Source organism: Arctopsyche grandis, chromosome 1 (assembly GCF_051622035.1).
Source record: "Arctopsyche grandis isolate Sample6627 chromosome 1, ASM5162203v2, whole genome shotgun sequence".
NCBI lineage: Eukaryota > Metazoa > Arthropoda > Insecta > Trichoptera > Hydropsychidae > Arctopsyche > Arctopsyche grandis.
The window spans coordinates 19,470,089-19,492,857 of NC_135355.1; the positions used below are offsets into that span (position 1 = coordinate 19,470,089).

At 39.1% G+C, this 22,769-nt stretch overlaps 2 protein-coding genes across 2 annotated transcripts in view; one reads left to right on the forward strand and one right to left on the reverse strand.

The window, feature by feature from the left end:
- The window catches only part of Utx (Utx histone demethylase), a 69,252-nt gene extending 57,303 nt beyond the window's left edge, over positions 1 to 11,949 (reverse strand). The window contains exons 1-3 of the mRNA XM_077431106.1: positions 11,696 to 11,949; positions 10,873 to 11,147; positions 10,626 to 10,734 (exon numbers count right to left, since the gene is read on the reverse strand). Coding sequence (XP_077287232.1) covers positions 10,626 to 10,734; positions 10,873 to 11,147; positions 11,696 to 11,889 — 578 coding nt within the window. The 5' untranslated portion in view covers positions 11,890 to 11,949. The remainder of the gene's footprint in view (positions 1 to 10,625; positions 10,735 to 10,872; positions 11,148 to 11,695) is intronic.
- A 1,547-nt stretch (positions 11,950 to 13,496) lies between these two features.
- Positions 13,497 to 20,541, forward strand: LOC143912112 (low-density lipoprotein receptor-related protein 12-like). The gene is made up of 9 exons (XM_077431303.1): positions 13,497 to 13,900; positions 15,106 to 15,271; positions 15,340 to 15,511; positions 15,579 to 15,732; positions 15,823 to 16,034; positions 16,726 to 16,848; positions 16,917 to 17,029; positions 17,102 to 17,361; positions 17,435 to 20,541. The coding sequence occupies exons 1-9, from the start codon at positions 13,650 to 13,652 to the stop codon at positions 17,805 to 17,807; spliced, it is 1,824 nt and encodes a 607-aa protein (XP_077287429.1). The 5' UTR covers positions 13,497 to 13,649; the 3' UTR covers positions 17,808 to 20,541.
- Positions 20,542 to 22,769: the final 2,228 nt, after the last annotated feature.

Sequence of the window (22,769 nt, forward strand, 5' to 3'; positions counted from 1 at the left end):
CAAGATTAATTGCCGTTTAGGGCTTCGCCCCCCTTAGTTAATGCCTTTTAGGGCTTCGCCCCTCCGCGCCCCCATGATTAAATGCCGTCTAAGGCTTCGCCCCCATGATCAGTTGCCTTTTAGGGCTTCGCCCCTCCGCGCCCCCATGATTAATTGCCGTCTAGGGCTTCGCCCCCCTTAGTTAATGCCTATTAGGGCTTGCGCCCCATGAGGCTGGGCCCCCCGGGCCCCCTTCGGGGCCCCACGGGGCCCCACGGGGCTGCGCCCCTTGTGGCGCCCCCTTTTAAACCCCATGGGGCTGCGCCCCATGAGGCTGGGCCCCCCGGGCCCCCATTCGGGGCCCCACGGGGCTGCGCCCCTTGTGGCGCCCCCTTTTGAGCCCCATGGGGCTGCGCCCCATGAGGCTGGGCCCCACGGGGCTGCGCCCCATGTGGCGCCCCCTTTTGAGCCCCATGGGGCTGCGCCCCATGAGGCTGGGCGCCCCCTTTTGAGCCCCATGGGGCTGCGCCCCATGAGGCTGGGCCCCACGGGGCTGCGCCCCTTGTGGCGCCCCCTTTTGAGCCCCATGGGGCTGCGCCCCATGAGGCTGGGCCCCCCGGGCCCCCTTCGGGGCCCCACGGGGCTGCGCCCATTGTGGCGCCCCTGGCGGGGCCCCATGAAACTACTCGCTTTGCGCCCCCGCGGGGGTGAATCCATTGAATCGAAAAAAACAAATCGGCGCCCATGGATCGAAAAAAAAAAAAAATCGAATCACGTGTTCGATGACGTCACCGATCTACGGACGACGACGACGACGACGAAGACGACGAAGACGACGACGACGACGACCAAGGATATTTACATACAAAGTCTCTTTCCAAATTATAGATTAGACTAGCTGTATTACCCGGCTTCGCTCAGTGTTTATAATATAAACCGCTTAAACATGACTAAGCTAATTTAATAAAAAAAAAAAAAAAATTAAAAAAAAATTTAAAAATTAAAAAAAAAAATAAAAAAAAAATCAAAAAAAAAAATTAAAAAAAAATCAAAAAAAAAATAAAAAAAAAATTAAAAAAATTTTTTTAAAAAATCAAAAAAAAAAAATCAAAATTTTTTTTGCCTTCTAGGGCTTCGCCCTCGGCGCCCCCCTGAGCCTTTGCCTTCTAGGGCTTCGCCCCTCCACGCCCCATGAGCAATTGCCGTTTAGGGCTTCGCCCCCCTTAGTTAATGCCTTTTAGGGCTTCGCCCCTCCGCACCCCCATGATTAAATGCCGTCTAGGGCTTCGCCCCCCTTAGTTAATGCCTTTTAGGGCTTCGCCCCCCGCGCCCCCAAGATTAATTGCCGTTTAGGGCTTCGCCCCCCTTAGTTAATGCCTTTTAGGGCTTCGCCCCTCCGCGCCCCCATGATTAAATGCCGTCTAAGGCTTCGCTCCCATGATCAGTTGCCTTTTAGGGCTTCGCCCCCCACGCCCCCAAGATTAATTGCCGTTTAGGGCTTCGCCCCCCTTAGTTAATGCCTTTTAGGGCTTCGCCCCTCCGCGCCCCCATGATTAAATGCCGTCTAAGGCTTCGCCCCCATGATCAGTTGCCTTTTAGGGCTTCGCCCCCCGCGCCCCCAAGATTAATTGCCGTTTAGGGCTTCGCCCCCCTTAGTTAATGCCTTTTAGGGCTTCGCCCCTCCGCGCCCCCATGATTAAATGCCGTCTAAGGCTTCGCCCCCATGATCAGTTGCCTTTTAGGGCTTCGCCCCCCGCGCCCCCAAGATTAATTGCCGTTTAGGGCTTCGCCCCCCTTAGTTAATGCCTTTTAGGGCTTCGCCCCTCCGCGCCCCCATGATTAAATGCCGTCTAAGGCTTCGCCCCCATGATCAGTTGCCTTTTAGGGCTTCGCCCCTCCGCGCCCCCATGATTAATTGCCGTCTAGGGCTTCGCCCCCCTTAGTTAATGCCTATTAGGGCTTGCGCCCCATGAGGCTGGGCCCCCCGGGCCCCCTTCGGGGCCCCACGGGGCTGCGCCCCTTGTGGCGCCCCCTTTTGAGCCCCACGGGGCTGCGCCCCTTGTGGCGCCCCTGGCGGGGCCCCATGAAGCTACTCGCCTTGCGCCCCCGCGGGGGTGAATCCATTGAAACGAAAAAAAAAATCGGCGCCCATGGATCGAAAAAAAAAAAAAATCGAATCACGTGTTCGATGACGTCACCGATCTACGGACGACGACGACGACGACGACGAAAACGACGAAAACGACGAAGACCAAGGATATTTACATACATACAAAGTCTCTTTCCAAATTATAGATTAGACTAGCTGTATTACCCGGCTTCGCTCAGTGTTTATAATATAAACCGCTTAAACATGACTAAGCTAATTTAATTAAAAAAAAAAAAAAATTAAAAAAAAATTAAAAAATTTAAAAAAAAAAATAAAAAAAAAATAAAAAAAAATCAAAAAAAAAAAATAAAAAAAAAATAAAAAAAAAATCAAAAAAAAAAAATAAAAAAAAAATAAAAAAAAATCAAAAAAAAATTTTTAAAAAATCAAAAAAAAAAAATCAAAATTTTTTTTTGCCTTCTAGGGCTTCGCCCTCGGCGCCCCCCTGAGCCTTTGCCTTCTAGGGCTTCGCCCCTCCACGCCCCATGAGCAATTGCCGTTTAGGGCTTCGCCCCCCTTAGTTAATGCCTTTTAGGGCTTCGCCCCTCCGCACCCCCATGATTAAATGCCGTCTAGGGCTTCGCCCCCCCTAGTTAATGCCTTTTAGGGCTTCGCCCCCCGCGCCCCCAAGATTAATTGCCGTTTAGGGCTTCGCCCCCCTTAGTTAATGCCTTTTAGGGCTTCGCCCCTCCGCGCCCCCATGATTAAATGCCGTCTAAGGCTTCGCTCCCATGATCAGTTGCCTTTTAGGGCTTCGCCCCCCACGCCCCCAAGATTAATTGCCGTTTAGGGCTTCGCCCCCCTTAGTTAATGCCTTTTAGGGCTTCGCCCCTCCGCGCCCCCATGATTAAATGCCGTCTAAGGCTTCGCCCCCATGATCAGTTGCCTTTTAGGGCTTCGCCCCCCGCGCCCCCAAGATTAATTGCCGTTTAGGGCTTCGCCCCCCTTAGTTAATGCCTTTTAGGGCTTCGCCCCTCCGCGCCCCCATGATTAAATGCCGTCTAAGGCTTCGCCCCCATGATCAGTTGCCTTTTAGGGCTTCGCCCCCCGCGCCCCCAAGATTAATTGCCGTTTAGGGCTTCGCCCCCCTTAGTTAATGCCTTTTAGGGCTTCGCCCCTCCGCGCCCCCATGATTAAATGCCGTCTAAGGCTTCGCCCCCATGATCAGTTGCCTTTTAGGGCTTCGCCCCTCCGCGCCCCCATGATTAATTGCCGTCTAGGGCTTCGCCCCCCTTAGTTAATGCCTATTAGGGCTTGCGCCCCATGAGGCTGGGCCCCCCGGGCCCCCTACGGGGCCCCACGGGGCTGCGCCCCTTGTGGCGCCCCCTTTTGAGCCCCATGGGGCGCAGCCGACGAAGACGACGAAGACGACGAAGGACGAAGACGACGACGACGACGACCAAGGATATTTACATACAAAGTCTCTTTCCAAATTATAGATTAGACTAGCTGTATTACCCGGCTTCGCTCAGTGTTTATAATATAAACCGCTTAAACATGACTAAGCTAATTTAATTAAAAAAAAAAAAAAAATTTAAAAATTAAAAAAAAAAATTTTAAAAAAAAATTTAAAAAAAAATAAAAAAAAAATAAAAAAAAATCAAAAAAAAAATCAAAAAAAAAAAATCAAAAAAAAAATTAAAAAAAATCAAAAAAAAAAATCTAAATTTTTTTTTGCCTTCTAGGGCTTCGCCCTCGGCGCCCCCCTGAGCCTTTGCCTTCTAGGGCTTCGCCCCTCCACGCCCCATGAGCAATTGCCGTTTAGGGCTTCGCCCCCATGATCAGTTGCCTTTTAGGGCTTCGCCCCTCCGCGCCCCCATGATTAAAAGCCGTCTAGGGCTTCGCCCCCCTAAGTTAATGCCTTTTAGGGCTTCGCCCCCCGCGCCCCCAAGATTAATTGCCGTTTAGGGCTTCGCCCCCCTTAGTTAATACCTTTTAGGGCTTCGCCCCTCCGCGCCCCCATGATTAAATGCCGTCTAAGGCTTCGCCCCCATGATCAGTTGCCTTTTAGGGCTTCGCCCCTCCGCGCCCCCATGATTAATTGCCGTCTAGGGCTTCGCCCCCCTTAGTTAATGCCTATTAGGGCTTGCGCCCCATGAGGCTGGGCCCCCCGGGCCCCCCACGGGGCTGCGCCCCTTGTGGCGCCCCCTTTTGAGCCTCATGGGGCTGCGCCCCATGAGGCTGGGCCCCCCGGGCCCCCTTCGGGGCCCCACGGGGCTGCGCCCCTTGTGGCGCCCCCTTTTGAGCCCCATGGGGCTGCGCCCCATGAGGCTCGGCCCCCCGGGCCCCCTTCGGGGCCCCACGGGGCTGTGCCCCTGTTGGCGCCCCCTTTTGAGCCCCATGGGGCTGCGCCCCATGAGGCTGGGCCTCCCGGGCCCCCTTCGGGGCCCCACGGGGCTGCGCCCCCCGGGCCCCCTTCGGGGCTGCGCCCCTTGTGGCGCCCCTGGCGGGGCCCCATGAAGCTACTCGCCTTGCGCCCCCGCGGGGGTGAATCCATTGAAACGAAAAAAAAAATCGGCGCCCATGGATCGAAAAAAAAAAAAAATCGAATCACGTGTTCGATGACGTCACCGATCTACGGACGACGAAGACGACGACGACGACGACGACCAAGGATACATACATACATACAAAGTCTCTTTCCAAATTATAGATTAGAGATAAGATAAGATATAGAGATATAAAAACGGACTGTCGCTAAATATATTTGTACTAGTGTTGGGCCCGTTGATTTCAACGGGTGGTTTCGAAAAGGAATTGAAACTCGAATAAAAATAAAGTTAAAGATATTGAATCGACTGGTTTCGGAAAGAAATTGATGCACGAATGACAAATTACGAAGTGATTACGAATTGCGAATTACGTTTTGTGCATCGCCGACCCCCCGACGCCTTTGCCCCCAGCGCCCCCGATGCCTCCGTCGCTCCGCCGACGCCGCCGACGCCTCCGGCGCCCCCAGCACCCCCGATGCCTTCGGCACCCCGGGGGCTTCGCCCCCAGCGCCCCCGATGTCTTCGGCACCCCGGGGGCTTCGCCCCCAGCGCCCCCGATGCCTCCGTCGCTCCGCCGACGCCGCCGACGCCTCCGGCGCCCCCAGCACCCCCGATGCCTTCGGCACCCCGGGGGCTTCGCCCCCAGCGCCCCCGATGTCTTCGGCACCCCGGGGGCTTCGCCCCCAGCGCCGCCGACGCTTCCGGCGCCCCCAGCGCCCCCGGCGCCACCGACACACAAATGAAAAATATGAAAAAAATGAAAAATCTAAAAAAATGAAAAAAAATGAAAAAAATGAAAAAAATGAAAAAACTGAAAAAATGAAAAAAATGAAAAAACTGAAAAAATGAAAAAACTGAAAAAATGAAAAAAATGAAAAAAACTGAAAAAATGAAAAATATGAAAAATATGAAAAAAATGAAAAATATGAAAAAAAAAAAATTTGTTCCCCATACTGGTTGACGGTTGATCGTCCGTCACATACAAATATACAAATATACAAATATATTTAGCGACAGTCCGTTTTTATATTATACTAGTGTTGGACCCGTTGATTTCAACGGGTGGTTTCGAAAAGGAATTGAAACTCGAATAAAAATAAAGTTAAAGATATTGAATCGACTGGTTTCGGAAAGAAATTGATGCACGAATTACGAAGTGATTACGAATTACGAACTACGTTTTGTGCATCGCCGACCTCCTGACGCCTTTGCCCCCGATGCCTCCGTCGCTCCGGGGCCTTCGGCCCCAGCGCCGCCGGCGCCTCCGGCGCCCCCGACGCCTTCGGCACCCCGGGGGCTTCGCCCCCAGCGCCGCCGACGCCTCCGGCGCCCCCAGCACCCCCGATGCCTTCGGCACCCCGGGGGCTTCGCCCCCAGCGCCGCCGACGCCTCCGGCGCCCCCAGCCCCCCCGATGCCTTCGGCACCCCGGGGGCTTCGCCCCCAGCGTCCCCGATGCCTTCGGCACCCCGGGGGCTTCGCCCCCAGCGCCCCCGATGCCTTCGGCATCCCGGGGGCTTCGCCCCCAGCGCCCCGATGCCTTCGGCACCCCGGGGGCTTCGCCCCCAGCGCCGCCGACGCCTCCGGCGCCCCCAGCGCCCCCGATGCCTTCGGCACCCCGGGGGCTTCGCCCCCGATGCCTTCGGCACCCCGGGGGCTTCGCCCCCAGCGCCGCCGACGCCTCCGGCGCCCCCAGCACCCCGGATGCCTTCGGCACCCTGGGGGCTTCGCCCCCAGCGCCCCCGATGCCTTCGGCATCCCGAGGGCTTCGCCCCCAGCGCCCCGATGCAAAAATGAAAAAAATGAAAAAACTGAAAAAATGAAAAAAATGAAAAAACTGAAAAAATGAAAAAAATGAAAAAACTGAAAAAATGAAAAAAATGAAAAAACTGAAAAAATGAAAAAACTGAAAAAATGAAAAAAATGAAAAAAATGAAAAAATGAAAAAAATGAAAAAACTGAAAAAATGAAAAAACTGAAAAAATGAAAAAAATGAAAAAAATGAAAAAACTGAAAAAATAAAAAAAATGAAAAAACTGAAAAAATGAAAAAACTGAAAAAATGAAAAAAATGAAAAAAATGAAAAAAATGAAAAAACTGAAAAACTGAAAAAAATGAAAAAACTGAAAAAATGAAAAAAATGAAAAAACTGAAAAAATGAAAAAAATGAAAAATATGAAAAAAATGAAAAATATGAAAAAACTGAAAAAATGAAAAAAATGAAAAATATGAAAAAAAAAATTTTTGTTCCCCATACTGGTTGATGGTTGATCGTCCGTCACATACAAATATACAAATATACAAATATACAAATATACAAATATACAAATATACAAATATACAAATATATTTAGCGACAGTCCGTTTTTATATATAGTATTTGTATATTTGTATATTTGTATGTATATTTGTATATATGTGACGGACGATCAACCGTCAACCAGTATGGGGAACAAAAATTTTTTTTCTTCATTTTTTTCATATTTTTCAGTTTTTTCATATTTTTCAGTTTTTTTCAGGTTTTTTCAGTTTTTTTAATTTTTTTCATAATTTTCATTTTTTTCATAATTTTCATTTTTTTCATTTTTTCAGTTTTTTAATTTTTTTCATTTTTTCAGTTTTTTCATTTTTTTTCATTTTTTTAATTTTTTTAGTTTTTTAATTTTTTTCATTTTTTCAGTTTTTTAATTTTTTAATTTTTTTAATTTTTTCAGTTTTTTCATTTTTTCAGTTTTTTCATTTTTTCCATTTTTTCAGTTTTTTTAATTTTTTCAGTTTTTTAATTTTTTCAGTTTTTTCATTTTTTTCATTTTTTCAGTTTTTTCATTTTTTCCATTTTTTTCATTGCCGGGGGCGCTGGCGGCGCCGAAGGCGTCAGCGGCGCTGGGGGCGAAGCCCCCGGGGTGCCGAAGGCATCGGGGCGCTGGGGGCGCCGGAGGCGTCGGCGGCGCTGGGGGCGAAGCCCCCGGGGTGCCGAAGGCATCGGGGGGGCTGGGGGCGCCGGAGGCGTCGGCGGCGCTGGGGGCGAAGCCCCCGGGGTGCCGAAGGCATCGGGGACGCTGGGGGCGAAGCCCCCGGGGTGCCGAAGGCATCGGGGGGGCTGGGGGCGCCGGAGGCGTCGGCGGCGCTGGGGGCGAAGCCCCCGGGGTGCCGAAGGCATCGGGGGTGCTGGGGGCGCCGGAGGCGTCGGCGGCGCTGGGGCCGAAGGCCCCGGAGCGAAGGAGGCATCGGGGGCAAAGGCGGCAGGAGGTCGGCGATGCACAAAACGTAGTTTGTAATTCGTAATCACTTCGTAATTCGTGCATCAATTTCTTTCCGAAACCAGTCGATTCAATATCTTTAACTTTATTTTTATTCGAGTTTCAATTCCTTTTCGAAACCACCCGTTGAAATCAACGGGCCCAACACTAGTATGAAAAATAAATGGCAAAAACTACCTACCTACCTACATATAAACAATATAAAACACCAATAGAAAAATTAATTAATTAAATAAATTTGAATAGATGGCGGCAAATGCTCAATCTTGGCGCGATCTATTAGCATATAGGAAACATTGGTAGCAAACGCTTTTTTTTATTATATTCGTACGTTTTTTTTGGCATTGTTTTAGCTGTGACGTACATACACATGTATGTCGAATGGAAACGACTATTATAGTGGTTCGGTGATTACTAGTCAAATGTGAACCGGTCACAGGACAACCGGTCGCTCTAGATCAGTCACATGTGATCACCCGTCACACTAAAACTGGTCGCACCCGAAAATTGGTCACGAAAAAACTGGTCACACCCAAAAATTTGACCAATTTTTAATTTTTGGGTGTGACCAGTTTTTTTGTGACCAATTTTCGGGTGTGACCAGTTTTATCGTGACTAGTTTTAGGGTGTGACCAGTTTTAGGGTGACGGGTGATAATGTGTGACTGATCTAGAGCGACCGGTTGTCCTGTGACTGGTTCACATATGACTAGTAGTCCGTTTACCATTATAGTACGGCGAGCGTAATCTTACACAGAAATACAGACAGATTATTATTATATTATATATATACATATATGATGATACTCCGATATTGAAATATGCATATTTTTTTAATATTATTCAATGCAGATGAATCAGTGAGATATCTGAAATTATCGGGCACATCAGACTAATAATTCCACAATAACGAAACCTAGTTGAATTTCAGTAAAAAATGAGGATTTTCTAAAATCAATAAATAAAAAGGTTTAGAATAGCTTACAACCTATCGAATATGTATGGGCTATTATAAAGCAAAGGGAATAAAAACAACACCTTGGGGCAAATTATAAGTTAAAAACTGTTGAAAATGTATGGTTTGAAGAAATTTCGGACGACATACTAAAAAAAGTCGTATTGTCCCTGCCGGCAGGTATCCATCCCATCATAGAGGCAAGGCGATTGTCTAGTAATTATTATATTACTATTTATTGTTGTCATATGTCTATTGCCTATATATTTTAATTCATAAAAAAATATATACTGTAATATTATTTTAACTAGAGACATTTGAAATACATATTAGAAAAATGCCCTATTTTGCATGTTTTTTAAAATTCGTATCTCGCCTTAATTTAAAAATATAAATAATCTTTTTTAATCGTAAAACATGTTAAATAGTTGAAATCAAATAATAAAACCAAAAAAACTTGTGTATAGCTACATGTAATTAAAAAAAAAATCGAAAACATCGAACAATTGAAAGTGATGCGATTTCTCTGCATGTTACTGTACATATGTAAGGTTTGTTGGGAGCATCGAAAACAAAGCAAAGTTTTTATTACAACGATTCGATATGGTTAAATATAATTTTTTTGTATATCCAAATAAATTTAATAATAAAAAAAATTATATTTAGATACACCATGTTTAAGCTGCTTATATCACAAATACTGAGCGAAGCCGGGTAAAAAAACTAGTCTGATAAATAATTTCGAAGGAGACTTTGTATGTAAGTATATATGTATCTTTGGTTGGGAATTTCGTAAACAAGTCAAAATATTACAAATACCGAGCGAAGCCCGGTAAAAATACAAGTTACTAATAAAGTAAAAAATAAACTGATCCTCTATGGTGGTTTCGATAAGATAACGAACTAAAATAATATTTTAGGAAGACTCCATTAAAAATAATCAATACTACATAAATATGTGATTCGATTATATTAGTGAGTTGGTTTTGAAGTTTGAATAATAATTTTAGAAATGGCAACATTGTAGTTTAGAAAGACTGGGAGGATCATCATGCAAAGGCTTCCACCTTCGCTAAAGAGTGAGTGAGACATACAAATTCATAAACCAATTGGAGTGACAAAGAGGGTCGATGGAAATAATATCAATGATGACAGGGCCAGTGGATACACCTAGTTTATTGTACATATAAATAAACGATATCCAAAGTAACAATAGGCTTACCCTATTATTCAGTGAAATCGTCCATATATTGAGTTAACAGTTACTATATATGTACATAATAATATATACATCGTACATACATACGGCTGCGTATGCATATTCATACCCATACAGAGAGAGCATCACAGAAAAAATAATTAAATACATAAAAATAAACATACAAATTTTAATATTATTCATTGATATGATTAAAACCGCGATATAGGATTATTGATAAATAAAGAGTATTTTATACAAATAATAAATGAGAATACAGGACATCTATGAATAAATACAAAAATGTATACATATATTGAAATTAGTCAATTCTCAAACCATTTCAAGAATTCACCAAAAACGAACTGGCCCTAAACTAAACAGATAAACGTCAAAACAAAATGTAAACAATTTAAACGCAATATCTTTGCTTTCGTAGAAACAATTCGTAATGTATTCTATGATGTGTGATAAAATTATTTTGGGTCAATGTTGTTAAATAAGTTCATAAACCATTCATTCGAGACCTCGGAAATACACATAGCTTTTTAGAAATATAAAAACAAAATTAAATTGAAAAAAAAATTCTACTCACCACTGGTAAGAATTGAAATGATAATAACAAAGTCCTAAACCATACATAAATGCGGCATCTTTCCAATTGTCAGGTTCGAGCTTGAAAAATTTCTGGTATGCAGACATTGCTACAAAAAATTAATAAATATATATATATATATATATATATATATATATATATATATATATATATATATATATGTGTATATATAAAATGCGAAATACTGTAATAAATTCGAGCACTGTTCAGATTTCATGATTTATACCTTTCGGGTAGTCTTCGAGCAACAGATGAAAATGTCCAAGTTTGCAGTATGTTTTGGGATCGATTCTAATATCTTTCGTACTAGCTGTATCCTCATTCTTTTCGATATTTTCTGCGACAGGGGCAGTCAATTCTTCTTCAGCTTTTATTTTATCTTCCTCTTTTTGAGATTGAACTTGAATGAGCATACGTTCCAGATATTTAACAGCTTTAAGAATGATAGCTCGTTTCTTTGCATTTTCAGGCAATTTTAATTTGAGGAAACCAAATTGACGACTAGAAAATTAAATAAACATGTTTTATTCATTTATATGCATGTAATATGGATTTGTAATGAGAAGACTTGGTCCGATTACAAAATAATATTTCTAATAAAATATTTGAACATTCGCAAGTTATTGTTTTCAATTTTAATTTTTTTTTTGCCAAAATTGGTATAACTAATTACTAGAGGTAGGATAGTCACAGTGCTATCCATTGTTCGGCAAACCTTTAACAATGCATTTACAACCTTTGAACAATACACGGCCCCCTCAGGCTCCGGTGACTACTAATAACGAATAAATACGATTAATTCGTTAAGTGTCAAAATTCGTCGGTATTGCGCAAATATTCCGCAAAGTACACTCAAATTAAGATTTCAGGTTGAAGGTCATATATTGTCATGAATGATTTTAGATAATGCTTACAATTTGTAATCATTCGGGTGTACTCGAAATTTTAAAGAGCTTAGAATGGCTCGAGCTAAAGTCCGAATTGAACAGAGAGCGAAATAGTGTTTAGCCGCGTAAACGTCAAATGCGCATCGCCACAAGGTTAGGCACCTGTCAAGTTCGGATAGTGCCTGAAGTTCTTGCGAACTCAGACTGATGTCATCCGGATGAGGCGGGGGCGGAGGCGGAGGCGGGGGCGGGGGCGTAGGCGGCGCGGGGGGCGGCGGGGGCACCACAGGGGGCGGAGGCGCTCGTTGAGGGGCTGCCGAGAGGGGGGCGCGGGACCCCCACACCGCAGACGTCATCGCCGGTCTGCCGCCAATCCACGCACATAGCACTTTACGCTACGACCATACCTTACATTCTTTCTAACGAATTCATTTTTATTCATTGAGAGCTTTCATTTTAAAACCCAAGTCGCAGATTACTCCAGTGTCTTCTTTAGTCTTTACTATAAGATTTGAATCCAAATTAATTCAAACGACTAGAATTTTACCTATCTGTGATTATGATTTGGAATTTTTTTCAGTAGCTACGTCCACACTACCGATATCTACACCTGATATTTGCAAATATTTCCATAACCAGTTCCTAAATAGCAACCACGAGTTGCAATATGGGAACTGGATATGGAAAATTTGAGAATATCGGGTGTAGATATCGATTGTATGGACGTAGCCAGTGAGATAGAACCGAGGGAAGAAAAAGTTGTTCCCGAGGCAAATATTTGAATTTGGATCCCCCTTTTTCAACATTCATATTTATATTTCTGTTTTATATAAAACCAGTAATAAACCCGATGAAATATTATGGCATATTAAATTATTGAATAAAAAATATTAATAGTAACAAAAAAAAAAAATTAATCCACGACTTAATTATTAATTACACTGAGCAACAAAAAATCACGTTTTTGAGTTACTAGAGTGGAGACTAACCAATCTTTACTAATTTTGACCTACTGAATTCAAATATGATAATGATTTTTGTTGGTTAGTGATCATTTACGAAATATCAGCGTTTAAAAAAATGCACGATTTTTATAGGTTTTTGGCTTTTGCGGCCATTAACTCAAAATCTCATAATGATGTGCTCAAAGTGATTATTGGAATCAATAGTCAGATGTTTTTTCTATTTATTGTGATTTTTTATTGTTTTAAAATACTTATAATTAATTTTTTTAAACGCTCATATCTCGTAAACGATCACTAACCAACAAAAATAATTACCATATTCAAATTCAGTGGGTCAAACTTAGTAAAGATTGGTTAGTCTCCGCTCTGGTAATTTTTTTTCTTGCTCAGTTTTATTAAATGAGTTTAATTGAAAAGTTGTTTAAATAAACTAAATATAATAAAGGGCTTGATCTGTGGGTTAACGTTGTGAAACATCGACTATTTTAAGTTAACTGAAAGATCTTTCAGTTGATGCGTCATTTACTAGAAGACCCAAGAAAATTACATGTGCTATGTTCATATTTCATATAATAGTTCGCTGTCAAATTGACTATTGAATCGAAGAGCTTTAAATACTTGATTTTTTGAAAAATTTTATTCAAAAGCGGGAGAATTACCTCTATTTATAATTTAGCTTAAAAATTTGGGAATTTTTTATATTGATTGCATTGGATTTCGACACCCTCTGATTTTGATTTTCGGCACCCTCTGATTTTGACATCTGAGGCCAGCATTACCTTTGGACGGTTCTGAAGCAGGGTGTTTTAAAATAAATCGATGCTCAAAATAATAAAAGCTTATAAAAACGATCGGATAAGAGATAATAAAATAAAAAAGTCGTCTTAATTGTAATAGTAAGTGAAACGTAAAGGAGGTTTGTAAAAAAGTGACGGTCGGTGTTGGTTGGTTGAGGGGCTCGGTTGCGTTAGTTGGCAAGCGTGTCGGCCTGCCTGTCTAGTGGTGTACTGTCTAGTGGTGTTGAGTGTTTAGTGTTTAGTTTCCGAGCTGTCACTGCGTCAAAACAAGCGGATGCGGAAGTGGATGTGGATGTGAATGCGAATGCGGAGGGCTTGTTGAAGGACGCGTAGGGTAGGGTGGGGTGGGGTGGGATGGGGGCCTTCGCAGCTTGGGGCCTCTGCCTATGCCTCTGCCTCTACCTCCTGGTGGGGCTGACGAAGGGCTCCGTCTCGTCGAGAAGGTCGAGCGACGCATGCGTTTCGACTCTACGGAGCGAATGGGCTCCTGGCGGGGCTTCCGTGCCGGGGGCTTTCTCCAGTCCTGGCTATCCGCACGGCTATCCTTCTCGAATTAGCTGCACTTGGTTTTTGGTCTTCCCCGAAAATGCCACACTCACTATCAAGTAACCTGGTTTTTCGTTTTCTTTTACTCTTGCTATCAAATATGTCGACTGTCATTTGAACTGACACTTGAGTATCGTCCATTTTACGGACTTGCTATATGTATATTCATTCAATATCGGAAATACATTTTAGTAATCAATATATAAATATATACGTAAAAGCCGAGATGCGGGACCGGTCGGACCGCTCGGACTGCTCGCTGCTATCATTGGCTGTTGTGTGTGAGTGAGCGTAAATAAAAAGTATTGCCAGTGCAGAAGAAAACGGCTTGGTTGACAGTGCGCAATTATTATACGTACCTATACAATATTTAGAATTTTAAACAATCATATTCAATACACACTATTAAAATTTAAAAGACATTTACCGATATAATTATTACGTTTACCAACCACTTTTTTGAGTTGCTCCGCTCCGACACCTAGGCCTAGACCGGTCGTCCGTCGATCGGTCCCGCATCTCAGCTTTTACCCATATATATATATATGTACATATATATTACTTAAGTAATCAATGAAATTTTGAAACCGTAACGATGACCATTAACAGGTTATAAACAGCCAAGTCTACTTTTTCTGTAAAATTGCCTTAGTAGATGTGAATAAAATATAGACTATATAATTTTTCTATATCATCCATTCATCTTCTCTAATATATAATTTCGAAAGAGACTTTGTATTTTGGTGGCCGTCACCGTATCTAAAGTCGAAAAATTGAAATCTTTATTCTTGTTCGTTTACCATGCATACATATGAAGAGCGGGTAGTATATATGTATATCAGTGGCGTGCTGTAAAATTCTCTCTTTTTCTGTCGTACAGCCTGACTTAATGTGATACAAGAGGAACAGCCTTACTTACTGTGCGCGAGCAGGTTACAAGAGTAACAAGCTGTTCCTCTTGTATCCTGCCCGTGCACATTAAGTAAGGCTGTACGACAAAAAAAGAGAGAATTTCACCGCACGCCACTGATATATATTATATATACATAGTACCGTTTACCATGCATACATTCTTTTCGATCTTTCGACTTAAGATCTTTTGATTTTCGATCTTTGCTTTACGTTATTTGATTTGCGATCTTTCGACTTTCGAACCAGACCCGTATGTAGGTAGATATGTAGTTTTTACTTATAATACATTCGATGAAATTTTCATCGGGTCTATCACTAGTGTATTATAAGATATAAAAATATTATTTTTTAGGTTAGTTGATATGGATATTGAAGAGGATTCTAATTGTTCGTCGCCTCCATGCTGTACTCACAATTGGTTAAAAGTTTCTTCGAGACAAATGTGCGGGCAAAATTTTAAATATCCAGAATTCGTTAACGATAATAAAGTAGCAATAGTTAAATTTCACACTTCCAAGGTTACTTTCATTTTTATTATCATAATTTTTAGACAGAGCTCGCATGCTTTTATGTATAAAAATTTCAGGTTTTGAAAGGCGGTAGAGGATTTCACATAATATATCTAATGTGTAAAAAAGACCAGTTTCGTTGTGTTGATAACTTGAGTTGTATCGATTCTTCTTTAAAATGTGATGGAATTCCTCACTGCGGAGATGGTTCAGATGAGTGGAAATGTGTTGATAAGTTGGCAATTCACGGTAAAGACATTCTTTCACAATGTTATGTAAATATTTGCAAAATCTATTTTATATATTTTATTTTTAGAATGTAATGGAGAACACATGGTTCCTTGTGGCGGTTCTGATTTGAAATGTTTCAATAACGTAACAAGTAGATGTGATGGCAATGTCGATTGTCCCAAAACTGCCAATGACGAAACAAATTGTGTTGTATGTGGACCGAATAACTTGTATTGCAAGTATGTTATTATATATATGTACATTCAATTTAAAATGATTTATTCGCGTTTAAAACCAGTATTTGAGTTATTTTTTAATGTTAAATTTAGGTCAGGTGGATGTTACCCCCTGAGTGGAGCGTGTGATAATATTGTCCATTGTGCTGGGGGATGGGATGAAGGCGCTCGTGGCGGATGCGGTGTCTGTTCCAAAGATTATGTTCCGTGTGGCTTGCGTGATCCTTGTCATTGTTTTCATGCCCGTTTACAACGGTGTGATGGTCAAATCGATTGTCTCGGTGGTGAAGATGAGACTTCTTGTGGTACTTGCAGAATTTTAAAATGATATTTTTTGTACATACATATATTATGTCCTTCATAATGGAAACTCCACAATACTACAGTTTTGTTTCTGTGTTCTATCAAAGTATTACATAAAATAAACTTTTCCTTTTTTTTTAATACTATGCACAAAAGCTACAAGTTTTAACTTAAATTAAACATGACGTATTAATTATTTTCCAAAATTAGTCATTGAATTGTGAATGAACAAAAATGTATTAGAAAATAAAAGCAAATGCATTTTTAAAAATAAAAAAATGGATTGAATTATGAAAAATTATTATTTTTACATGCTTTTCATTAGCTTTACTCCGTTATTATATTTAGTCTTTCTGATTTATTGAAATCTTCAAAATTCTGCTTTGAACAACTATACCATACATGGTCACGGGAGCTGTGAACCCATGAACATTTTTTTTCTACCAGTAAAAGATGAATAACAGTCAAGAAATTGATATTGTTATCTCATTCTTTTCAAAGGAAAAGAAATAAAGGTTCACGCCCAAAATATATGTAAACTCGGCCCAAAAATGGCTCTCGTGGCCATACATCAACTAGACGAATGTATTGTATATTGTGGAGTTATTAACAACATTACATATTCCATCCTTTTCTTTAAAAATGGGATATGTAATGTTGGACTATTGCAAATAAATTATCTTGGGTTTTCAGTTTTAGGATGCGAAAATAAAATATCGTGTGCGAGTGTTCAGGGATGTTATTTGCCATCAGAAAGATGTGATGGTGTCTCTCAATGTATAGATAATTCAGACGAAGTGGGATGTTCGATTCAAAGTGAGTGGTTTTTAGCCTCTAAACAATTTTATTATATAATTGTTTTTAAAATATTTATATTTAAACAGCTTTTCCAGCCAAATTTAGGTGTACATCTATACCTCGTTGTGTCGATGATTATTTGGTTTGTAATGGAGAAGATGACTGTGGTGACGGGTCAGATGAAGCTGATTGTATAAAAGTAAAATATTTCTCTTGAATTCTCACATAAGTTTGTGGAAATATTGCATTTATCAACTTATTATCATTTTAGAATTCTGTGATAACTGTAGTAGTTATGGGTTCTCTGATATGTGGACTTTTGGCAGTATTAGGTATTGCTATCGGATGGCGTTATTACTCATCACGAAGTCGAGGTAATATACTTGGTAATCAAAATTCATATCAGCGACAAGAAAATGCAGAACCATTAGATGATAGTTCTTTGTATCATATGTACCGAGAACCACCTCCAACTTATCAAGAAGCCATTATGCAAGGAGCTTCTCCCCCTATGTACTGGCCTCCAACAAGGTTAATTATGACTTTTTTATGATTTTATTGGTTATACACGTGTATATTTTTTAATATATTATAATTATGATAGGTTTGTGAGTATGTCGGTTCATGGAGAGAGTACACCTCCAGTAGCAGCACCTCGTCGTCAAAGACCAAGGTCGTCAACGATTCGTCCTCGCCCTGCTCGTTTAATACCAAAACCTCATCAAATTATTAAACCTCTGAATGATACATATAGTGCCGCTTCTAGTGCTTCTGAGGTCATTACTGGTGATCAACTGTATCCGGAAAACAACACTTTTTCTGATAGCGATACACCCATGCTAGAACTTTCTGATAACAATGTGGGCACATCTGGTACTGATAATTTTACTACTGATTCGAATGCTAGCTCTCCCAGTGGAGCTTCATGCACTAATCTCATTTTAACAGATTCTCGTAGTGGTTACCAAGATACATAGTATAATTGTATGCATATCCAAAATATTATATATTTACATATATTTGTAGTTGGAAACAAACATATTTAATTCTAATAGGGAAAATGATGGGCATTTGAGTCAAGTTCAATGTTTTATTGTAATGTATTGTAAAATACCGTAATGGTTTAGTTTTTATGAATACTTTTTCTCACACACAAATTTATTCAATTTATTTTATTGCTTGTATCAACCATTTTATTTATGTATTTTGTAATATATGTATTTTGTTTTAAATGATTTATTGTAGATTATGTAAGAATTGTTAATATGTAGAACGAAGAGTGTAAGTAGTTAAATCACATGTACCTATATAAGATGTGTTATTTTGGAATTATCGAAGACCAAAGTTATTGCATGTACCTATAAAATAACAAAAGCAGTACATATATATTTTTAATAAGCACTTAACAGAAAATCACCAGTTATTGAATTTGAATGCTACTTAAGTATTAAACACAAAGTAGTCTCAATAGCGTGACTTTGTTTTTGTTGTATTATACAAGTTTCAACTGTACTTATATTGATACATGTTGATGTGATGTCTTGGATTATTTTTGTGTATTTGTAAGCTCAATTTTTGTTCATATATATATGAGCCGCTAGATTTGAAAGTGGTAAAAGTCCAATTTTCAGTTCCAAAACCACTATTTCTGTTTGACTTAATTTACAAATTGTTATCACTTATTTTAATTCGATATGTCTAGAATCTCAGAAAAGTAGAATAAACGTATTATAGGCCACTGGTATTTTTAAATATTATAAAATGTAAAACATGACATTTAATGTTTTGCGAAATATTTCTCGAAATACAAGAAAAGTGGACTTTTGCCACTTTCAAATATAACGGCTCATGTATGTATATTACTTTGTTACAATTTTGACACGATTGTTTCAACATTTATTGTGTTATTTGCAGGTATTATCAAAGATATTGACTAGAGAATAATATGTTTATAATGTTATATTTTTTTTCTTGAATATCCATATGTTTCTTATAATTATTCAAACGAATATTGTTAGGTGATAACCGCTTACTTTAGTGTATGAATTTGTTTTATTCTTGTATGTATGTATTTAATGACTTGCCCGGATTTAGTTTTCCAATGTATATATTAATACTTTATTTTCGGGTATTGGCTTTCAATACAACAAAAAAATTAATATTTTTGACAGTTATATAAGTTATAACTCGCACAAAGCTTATCATGAAATTACTTTTTTAAGATCCAAATCTTTTCAAATTATTTTTATCAAAAAATTAGGGATGCGGTGCACCGCTCAAAAATCGCCAGACAAATTGAACGACAGATTAACGGATGGCTGCTTTAAATGCAATTCTCACTTCTCGAATGATAGATTGCACATCAGATGACGGGTAACCTTTCGATGTGCACAGATGCAATTATTAAAATGGTAATTATTAAAATTTAGTTGGATCTTGCAGGCGAGTTTAATAAGGCAAGATTCGATAAGTTCCGAATCTTACCTTATTAAACTCGCCAGAAAGATCCAACTCAATTTTAATAATTGCATCTGTGCACATCGAAAGGTTACTCGTCATCTGACGTGCAATCTATCATTCGAGAAAACGAAAATTACGTTTAAAGCTGCCGTTCTGTTAATCTGGCGATTTTAGAGCGGATGCACCAAACCCAAAAATTAGATATGTGTACATATTTTCCTTCTAACATTAAAAAAAAACGTCGCTTGCAATCATTTGATAAACCCTTATTTAATTAGTTAATTCAGGAGTACTTCATATTTAAATGTGTAATTTCATAGTGTCTGTATTGTGTGTATTGTATAGAAAGGACATACGCTTTAATCAAATACAAAAACAGATTCCTGCCTTATCGCCTTGAATATGTAGAAACAGATTGCTGATTTATTATTTTTATGACTACAATAAAAGAGTGCTTCCCATTTCTAGTAGGTTAAAATTAGAGTTTTCTTAAAATTTGTCAGGTGATGTGACTTACATATATATATACGTATATGTACACTAAATCAAATTGTTTACTGGCAATAAATTGTATAATGCTTTTGTAGATATATACATATATACATGTGCGAAAATTACAAAAAAGTATAAACAAACATATATCATACAAAATAGACGAAGGGATCACGACACAATTAATATAAGAGAGATAGCAGCAGTAGAGAACTATTTTTGTAAATAGTATATGTTGTTGAGATGAGTAAATAGTTTGATAAGCAGGTCTTATTTTTTATAATGTATTACAGTCTATCTGTGTGTCGAAATGGAGTTAAATGTCTAAAAGAGCCCACGAAGAAACGTCATAGTGCTTTATAAATTAACAATATATAGTTGTTATGTAGATTTTCTCCGTCAGTCGATAACTTGCTTAAGAAATTCTATATATGTGGATGTTGTATTTGAAGCTCATCGTATATTGTGCTTGTCATTTCGTTAGTTCTGTTTGTGGATATTAATTGAGTTTTAATGAAAATATATCAGTTTGAATAGTGATATCTTTTCTCATGACTTTTTAACTGTGATCATATTGTTGAAAATTTTTTTATGAAATTTAAATTTTTATTTTATATTGGGTTTGTGTTGTAATGAAGGTTTTAATGTCAACCGTCCTCCAACAAACAGTTAAGTTTGATTTAGTTATCAAATTGCATCGTTGTTAATTCTACACACATAAAAAATGTGAGTTATTAGTCGAAAAATAAATATTGCCACAAAAATAATCTTTTATTTCTTGTGCATAGAAGTATGTTCATTCATATACATAGGTATATTAGCTACAGAAGGCGCGTGCACAGTACTCACACAAATGCATTTTTCATATACAGGCTGTTGAAAGAAACACGCTAATATTTATATATTTTATTTCAACCGATCGTGAAATGTTTTTAAGATCTATGATATAATTTGGATGGCATATTTATTTAATATTTGAATACGTGCCACGAATAAAATGATAAATAGAATTTTTTTTTAAATTATAAGTAAAAAAAACGTACGTATGCAAAAATTAATACGAATTAAAAAATATAGGATATAAATTATATTAAACAGGAAATAAGTGATTTTAAAAGTGTTCGAATTTTGATAATAATGCAGTCCTTTTCATTATTATGTATAGACATTCTTCTTTGTCGGCTAGTATTAAGTCCCGACCGTTACAAAGATAATAAAATAAATTCGCAAAGAAAGCGCTACACTTTGTTGTTTATTTGCTCACTTCAAATTTGTTCACTGTTGGGTGCTTACACTATCAAAATATTTTTTCATTATTTTGCATAGAATTGTTTGTCGGCTTCAGAATTTTGTAGCCAAGTTAGAACTTGTCATAAATAATAATAAAATTAACTTACAAAAAAAATATTGCGGCGATCTTTGAATAATGCCGCAGTACATTTACACCCAGAAAGTCTACCCGAACCGGAAGTGTTTCTAATCTAAATAAATACATTGTTCGTTTTATAATCTTATTTTTGAATTTCAATTAACGAAGAAATTGCACCTTTAAATTTTAAACTATCTTTCAAAACTTCGAATAACTTTTGTAGGGTCGAAAATGTCTTATGAACTAGATGAAAATCGTAGATAGTTCGCCTGATGACCTCTTGATCAAAACTATCCACTGTAGTTATTTTTGATAACCTTACACGATTTTTGCCCGGTGTCTTTAATGGTGCTTACGGACTAAACCAACGACGATTTTGGGCCAACTTTTTAACCAGCAGTAGCGTACAAAATATCGAAATAAAAATTAAATTTTAAAATTGAAATTAAATATCAAAATCAAGCTAAAGAGCGAGATTGAGCTAAAATTAGATCATCGTTGATGTTTTGAATTACGACGATACGCATTTAAAACCAGAGAAATATTATAATTTCTCTGCTTACGAGCGAAAAAAAATATTGTTAAAGTCGTCACGAGATGTTACCTCTGAAATGATTTAATTACTTGATTTATTTCGACGAGAGAAACAATTGAAGAATAAAAAAATCCGTTTGATGTGTTTGATGGGTTAGCAAAAATCGTTGGATCACCCATACTAATACATGATATATTCTCAGTAACTGCGCATTACGGGGAAGTAAAAATAATAATTCTTTGATTTTTTTTTCGATCTTAGTGCGTATCTTCGTAAGTCAAAACATCTTCGACAAACAAAAGTCGAGGATTACCTGTATGTGATTGTTGATGATCTAATTTTAGGTCAATCTCGAAAATTTATTTAAATTGTGCATGTTCTGTTTTAACTTTCAATATTTAATTTTAATTTTAATATAATGATTATAATTTTATTTTGATACTTGAATTTAATTTTAATATAATAATAATAGTTTTAATTTTGATATTTAATCTCAATTTTTAAATTTAATTTTTATTTCGATATTTTGTACGCTACTGGTTTTAAAAGTTGGCCTGTGGGCCGTTCGTTGGCTTGGTGCGTACGCACCATAAAACAACTCGCACAGTCGATGAAGATGTGGATGCTGCTGGATCTGATGACTCTGAAGATATGGTTGTGTCGTTGATGGCTCTGATATTGAAGGTTTCGATGTTCTTTCTTCTTCTTCTAGAAACACCAGTCGCTTTCGCAGTTGAAGCATATAAATTTTTCATAAAACTATTTCTTTCGTCACTTTCACTATTCACTATACGATGCATGAAATAGTTGAAAACATTATACACAATTTCGCGAGATTGGCCCGTTGGTGTTTTCCCAGATCCAATTTTATTACAAAGCATTTTATTATCATATATCCACTAATTCTAATGAACTAACTCCAATTAACCAATTAGCAAACAATATAAGAACGCGTTACGTCGGTTTGTGGGGGTTGATCGGTGACTGACCAGTGAAACTGGAAAAAATCAACCTGTAGTGCACACTTGGAGCAATAAAAAATATAATTGTTGTTTCTGTCATGCTCGGAAAGTGGGTGCATAT